Source organism: Vigna angularis, chromosome 10 (assembly GCF_016808095.1).
Source record: "Vigna angularis cultivar LongXiaoDou No.4 chromosome 10, ASM1680809v1, whole genome shotgun sequence".
In the NCBI taxonomy this organism is placed as follows: Eukaryota; Viridiplantae; Streptophyta; class Magnoliopsida; order Fabales; family Fabaceae; genus Vigna; species Vigna angularis.
Window position 1 is genome coordinate 20,832,812 of NC_068979.1, and position 6,000 is coordinate 20,838,811.

The 6,000-nt window shown below is 33.8% G+C and overlaps 1 protein-coding gene and 1 pseudogene across 3 annotated transcripts; one reads left to right on the forward strand and one right to left on the reverse strand.

Moving 5' to 3' along the window:
* Window positions 1–2,763: 2,763 nt before the first annotated feature.
* LOC108319829 (uncharacterized) lies at window positions 2,764–3,681 on the reverse strand (annotated as a pseudogene).
* Window positions 2,976–5,733, forward strand: LOC108319859 (uncharacterized). Of its 3 annotated transcripts, none has more exons than XM_017551156.2 (3): window positions 2,976–3,116; window positions 3,601–4,179; window positions 5,537–5,733. In XM_017551156.2, exons 2-3 carry the CDS (start codon window positions 3,726–3,728, stop codon window positions 5,590–5,592), a joined length of 510 nt encoding a protein of 169 aa, XP_017406645.1. In that variant the 5' UTR covers window positions 2,976–3,116; window positions 3,601–3,725; the 3' UTR covers window positions 5,593–5,733. The 3 variants fall into 3 exon arrangements, 2 of the variants coding, with proteins under 2 accessions (XP_017406645.1, XP_017406646.1); XM_017551157.2 differs by having other exon boundaries at window positions 3,027–3,167; XR_001831325.2 differs by adding an exon at window positions 4,375–4,540 and having other exon boundaries at window positions 3,082–4,179.
* Window positions 5,734–6,000: the final 267 nt, after the last annotated feature.

Consider the following 6,000-nt stretch of genomic DNA (forward strand, 5'->3'; position numbering starts at 1 on the left):
ACTATAATTAGCTTCCTAAATTCATCATTATTTCTAATAAATTTTAAATTTCCTATAGATAAACTAACTTAACATCTGTTCAACCTTAACATAAGTAATTGCAGGATAATTAACACATGTTTTTTAAGTTTAACTACATCCACATTTTCATGTTGAACCATATTTAGAAAGATAATATCATTATAATGTAATAAATATCTTATGATGTATTTGACAACTTGAACTCTGCACTAGTACAGAAAGGGCATTTAACGTCTGTTATTTTGGCTTTTTTAACGTCAGCTCCAGAACCAACGTTTTTGTGGATAACGTTAATCAAACGTCGGACTCAACAGGTCTGGCGTCTTTATAGACGTCGGTTACTGCATGATCTGACATCTAAAGGGCTCTATAGACATCGGACATTGCATTAACCGACGTCTACTGCAGCTCGTGTCTTTGGGTAGCGTAGTAGCACCTTCTTCCTTTGCTAGTTTCATCATAGAAAATGTTGCGTCTTTTAGATCTCTTATGACATTTCAACCGAAAACCGAATATGGGTCATTGCCTAGTTCTATTAAAACCGCCAATGAAAACGAACGGTGACAATAGAACTAGGAAAGGACCGAATTTCGATTTTGAGTTGAAACGCTATAAGGCATCCAAAAGACGCAAGTTTTCCTTACGAGGAAACTAGCAAAGGGAGAATGCGGTACTACGCTACCCAAAGACACGAGAAAAGCTACACCAAAACACAACAAAAACTCATTTTAATCGATTCAAATGAAAGATAATCAACCAAAGACTAATATAATTGGAATAAAAGTACGTTTAAACGGTTCAAAAGAGACAAAAACGCAACTGGAAAAGCAATGCCACTGAGAGAAAAGACGAGAAAGAAGACGATGAAGTGCTTGTAATTGCGGGTTTGATGTCTGATTTAACAGCAAACTAGACGTCGGCTCCCTAGGTGAACCGGCATCTATTGTAGCCTAGACGTCGAGGCCCTCACTAATATGACGTCCAAAACAACTTTTCACCTACCTTGTCAGGCCATTTAGACGTCGGATGGCAGGATCCGACGTCTGTTCGACGGAAAAAAATAACTTTTCATCCACTATCAAACATATACACATCCGTTAGGAGGGGCACCGACATCTATAATCGAATATAAACGTCGGGGTGGCGGGATCAGACGTCTCTAAGACAGAAAAACGATGATTTTTCACCTACCTGTCAAACATATAGACGTCTGTTAGGAGGGGCTCCGACGTCTATAATATAATATTATAGACGTCGGGGCCCCTCCTAATAGACATCTATATGCCTACTTATTTACAAAAAATGTCACTGATCAATAATTTACGTTGATTATTTTATGGTCCAATATTTACGGAGTGACGTTAAAGGCCAATTCTACACTAGTGCTGTAAGGTAAATCAATTTATTTAAAGTTGGTAGAAAGGTGTATGATTGAAACGCTAAACTTTATCTTTCATTCTTTGAACAAATCCTAAGTAACTTTTAAAACTATTTTTAAAAATAGTACATTATAAAGAATAACTTTACTCATCCCACATGGTATTACATACAATTCGTAAAGACTTTTGCATGAAACTTTTAGATGAATTTGTGTTATAAACACAAGTGAAAAGATATGTGTATTTACTTTGAAAAAAATTGAACGATAAAAAAAAGAAAAAAATTGACAAAAAATAAAAAAATATCTCCTTATAGGTATAGATAATTTCGTTTGTAAAAACAACCAATTCAAAAGAATATTTAATTTACATGTATATTTAAAATAATACTTTTGTGTGTATACACCAAAATTAATTTTTTGCAATCATGTTCGATTTAATAAAAGCATATTTCAGCTAGTTTCATGTTCGATTTATACTTAAAATGATGAGATGAAATTTTTGTATTTTTTTTTCACTATATTAATTTATATGTCTTGTTTATATTCCATCTTTTATTTTAAAAAAATATATTAAATTGGCCGTATTTAATCAAGCCGAGTTATAACTTAGACTACAAGCAATTTATCTTCCATAACCTAGATCCCAAGTCAAATTAAATACAAAAATGCAATGGAACATATATTTAAATAATTCACTCATAAATTTGCTCAAATAAAAAAATTATACCTTTCATTGATTTGTTATATTTGTTTTTTTTAAGTATTTTTCAAAATATAAACAACAAAATAAGATTTTTTTTTGTAGACAACTATATATCCTATAGACAAAATTTATTTCTAAAAGTATGTTCATGCTGTGTAAACATATATATATATATATATATATATATATATATATATATATATATATGTATCATATATTAAAAAACAATAAGAAAAGATATCGGTATTAAAATAATGTTGAAAGAGAAAAAATTATAAATTTAACTTTATCATAAGTTATTCCTTATAAATTATAATCTTATATTACTTATGTTGGGTGACATTATTGACACATGTCCACAAGTTGGACTGCACATGCATACCATGATTGGGTAATGGTCATCCACGTCAGCTACTTTGGACGGTTATTATCTCTCCTATCACTGAATCAACGTCAAATATTTTCTGTTTAAAAAACATATATTCACGCTAAATTGTTAACTACCTTAATCTATAGGCCAGGAATGATTATTATAATATGAGTGAGAATCAGAGTAAGAGGAGAAAGATCCTCTATCGGGCCGTAAATCAGAATAACCGGTGCAATCTTGACCGTTGATGAGAAAAGATTGAAAAGGTGAAAAAATAGCTCTATAAATTCAGATGAAGACGAGGCTTTGAGCGATTGGGTTTGCATCCCAGCGTACCCAGCAACAGAAGCAGAAGGGGGAAGTCAGATAGTGAGATAAGAGAGAGAGAGAGAGAGAGAGAGAGAGAGAGAGAGGGATAATTTGCGAGTTAGGGTTTCGAGTTGATTCACTGAGCATATGCATTGTGTCGGCGGTTTTTTTCTCTCGCCGGAGAAAACTCTTGGTCCGATCTCCCATGTTTTTCTTTCCGGTAGCATAGCAGTTTGAAAGGTTCTGTTTTTCCGGCGAGGAGTATTTGATTTTCCGGTGATTCTTTGGTGAATTGAGTTTGGGGGAATTCTCGATTTTGACCTAAAGCAAAGGTCTTTACTCAAAATATTCTCTGGGTTTCGTGTTCTTTTTCCATTTTTGCGGTGGGTGGACCGAGTATGACCGTGTCATTGTGCTTGATTTTTGTGTTTATATTTTTGGATAAATAAGAAACAAGAAAAATTATTCCTTTGCGATTTGGATAGTTATTTTAAATATTATTTTATGCTTTTATGTGTAAAACGTCTGAAATAAGTTTTGCTAACAGTTCATTATTGGAAATGGGCCAGTAATTCTATGTCAAGTTCTTCAACTTTCTAAATTGGGTTTGATATTTAAGAAAACCTTGGTGAATTTAGTACTAATGTATCTCGGTGCTTGTGTTTTTTAATAACAAAGTTTTGGCTTTTTATTGTTTTATTGATATTAATAGGTTTATTGGGTTGAATTTATTCTTGTGGCCTTCCCCATTTTCCAATTGATTTCCTTTTGTTGATGAATGGATCATATCCTAATATAGTCTGGTCACTGCAACAGGCAGGAACCACTGGCCCTTCGGTTTCTCAAATTTTTTGGTCTCATTCTTTCACAAATCTTTGGTCACCAAAAGAGCTTCACTCATTGTGACCCTTTAGGTTTGACTTACCACGGGAATTGGAAGTATGGCTGTCTCTTTAACTCGTTTGTCATGGTGGTTGTGGGGTGGCAAAGAGAAAGAGCCAGTTTCCAGTGGCTCTCAGCTGAAGTCATCTTCTGAATGGGGTTTTAAGGAGAGAGAGACTGTGAAGTTTCCTTCTGTGAAGGGAACAAAGATAGCTCCTTCTCACAGGAAGGGTAAAAGGAAATGGCAGAGCAGGGAAGAGAGGAGACTTGATAGAGAGTACGATGTTGTGCTGGTGTCATCTGATGGTGATGGTTGTTGGTCAGACTCTGAATCTGATGACTCAGATTGGTCCATTGGGTGGTTGGAGCCTCATGGCTCTGAATTTCTTCAGAGTGATGACGATATGGATAATAGTTTTGCTGTGCTGGTTCCATGCTATAGAAAGGAGGTGGAGAGTTCAAGCAAGGAGCTTTTGAGTGCCATCAAGAACCTTCCAAATGAATTTTCTCCTGGTGAGATTCGGGACGTGCTGTTGATATGTTGATTTTGTTTTCATTGAGTTATTTTGTTCTCTCTCAACTCCTAGCACTGTTTAACTTTTACTTACTTGATTAACCTTTTTTTGTCTGTGCTGGTTCTTTAAAGTCAAATGATCCTTGTTCTTGTTCAGGTGTTTTTAAGCTTTTATATTATTTTGTAATCAGCAGTTTTCTATGTGGTTTGGCCTTGTTGAGGATTCTGATGCTAATGAAGAAATGTGTCAGTCATTATCAAATACTATGCACTGTTTAGTAATTATGAGTGCAATGGTAATTGGGGCTTCAAACTCGCTAAGTCCAAATAGGCTAATACATACTACATGATATAGACCAGGTAGTTTTGCCTTTTTCTTAGAATTATCTTCAAATGCATTGATCTGCGCGGCCTTTGTTTTTATTTATTTCTTTATTATACTTTTTACATTTTTCTTGGTGTGTGGATATTGTCGGGGTTTCTTGTTCTATCCTATGCTGGTTTTTGTTCCTCTTTTTATTCTAACGGTTTAATGTCGGATCTGCAAAGTAGCCTAGATGTATGAGGTAATTTTCTTTGGTTGTATCTAACCTATTCCAGGAGGTTTCCTTATGCTTCTGTCATGTTTTTTTTTATCAAATTCTTATTTTGAATGTAAAGTGTTAGATAAATTTTTGTTCCGGTGGTAAATCACTTTTACTTTGTGTTCATGAGAGATAAAAAGTCTCGTTCATGAAACTGCTGAAGTAGCTTCACCATCACAATCTGATTTAAGGTCATAAACTCCACACTGTACAAGGCACAGCCAATTGACCACTGTCTTTTTACCACAATCAAATGACTTGATATTTTTCTCTCATGTCCTACCCTGCATTTTTTCTTCAATAATAAATAGAATTAAAAAGATAGCGTATAGTATACTATATGATGTGCTAATAAGACATGTTAGCACAACAGCTGCTTTCCTTTTTATTTCGGAACTGTTCCTTTCTTGTCTATGGAAAGTGGTCCTGGATTTTAGATCTTTATGATTGAATGTACATTTATACCTAAATCATCTTGTAGTATCTATAGGACACACAGATGAAATTGATTGAATTTGTAACAGTTGCATACTTTTGTGTTAAAATAACTATTAACCACTTTCAATTAGCTCTTTGTACTTATGAAAACTAGGGAAAGTTGTCTTGGAATTAATATGGAAGTGCTTTCAATGGAGTAAAAACATTCATTGCCATTACTGATTACTCTTACAGTACCACTTGTCATCTGCATTATAATATTTATGTATCTGCCTTATGAAGAGATTATGGAACTGTTCTAAATTGGTCTTTGGAACACTGTTTGAATTTGCAGCAAGCAAAAGCTACATGGAACACTGGCTAGCTTCTCTTCAGAGTTTTAAAGCGTAGAAAACTACATCTTCTGACAACCTTCTAGGAGTAGAGGAGGCTAAATAATCCATCCATCCCATGTATTTTTTGTACAAAGAAATCATCTTCTCCTCTTATTGCAAGAGCTTAAATTGAAATGGAAAATTTCAATCTAGAAAATTTCATATGGGCCAATCAATCACTACTATAATAGAAAGAAAAAGGAGATTTTCATGTTGAGAATTGCAAGAATTATGCTTTGGATAAGCTGATATGTTTTTATTTTTGACTTTTTGTAACTCTGCAAGATTACAAGATAAAATGTTTTAAAAAAAAAGGGGGTAATCATGCAATTGGTCATTCATAATTTAAACAATATTTTTAGTTATAATGTGTTAAATAAAGTATGAAAAAGTGTGGTTAATTTAGAGATGGGTTGGTAAACAT

Bases quoted from the DNA above. Each gene is read 5' to 3' on its own strand.
- LOC108319859 (XM_017551156.2), top strand. From the start codon at position 3,726: ATGGCTGTCTCTTTAACTCGTTTGTCATGGTGGTTGTGGGGTGGCAAA. The intron at 4,180-5,536 runs GTGAGATTCGGG...TTGAATTTGCAG, and splicing joins TCCAAATGAATTTTCTCCTG to CAAGCAAAAGCTACATGGAA.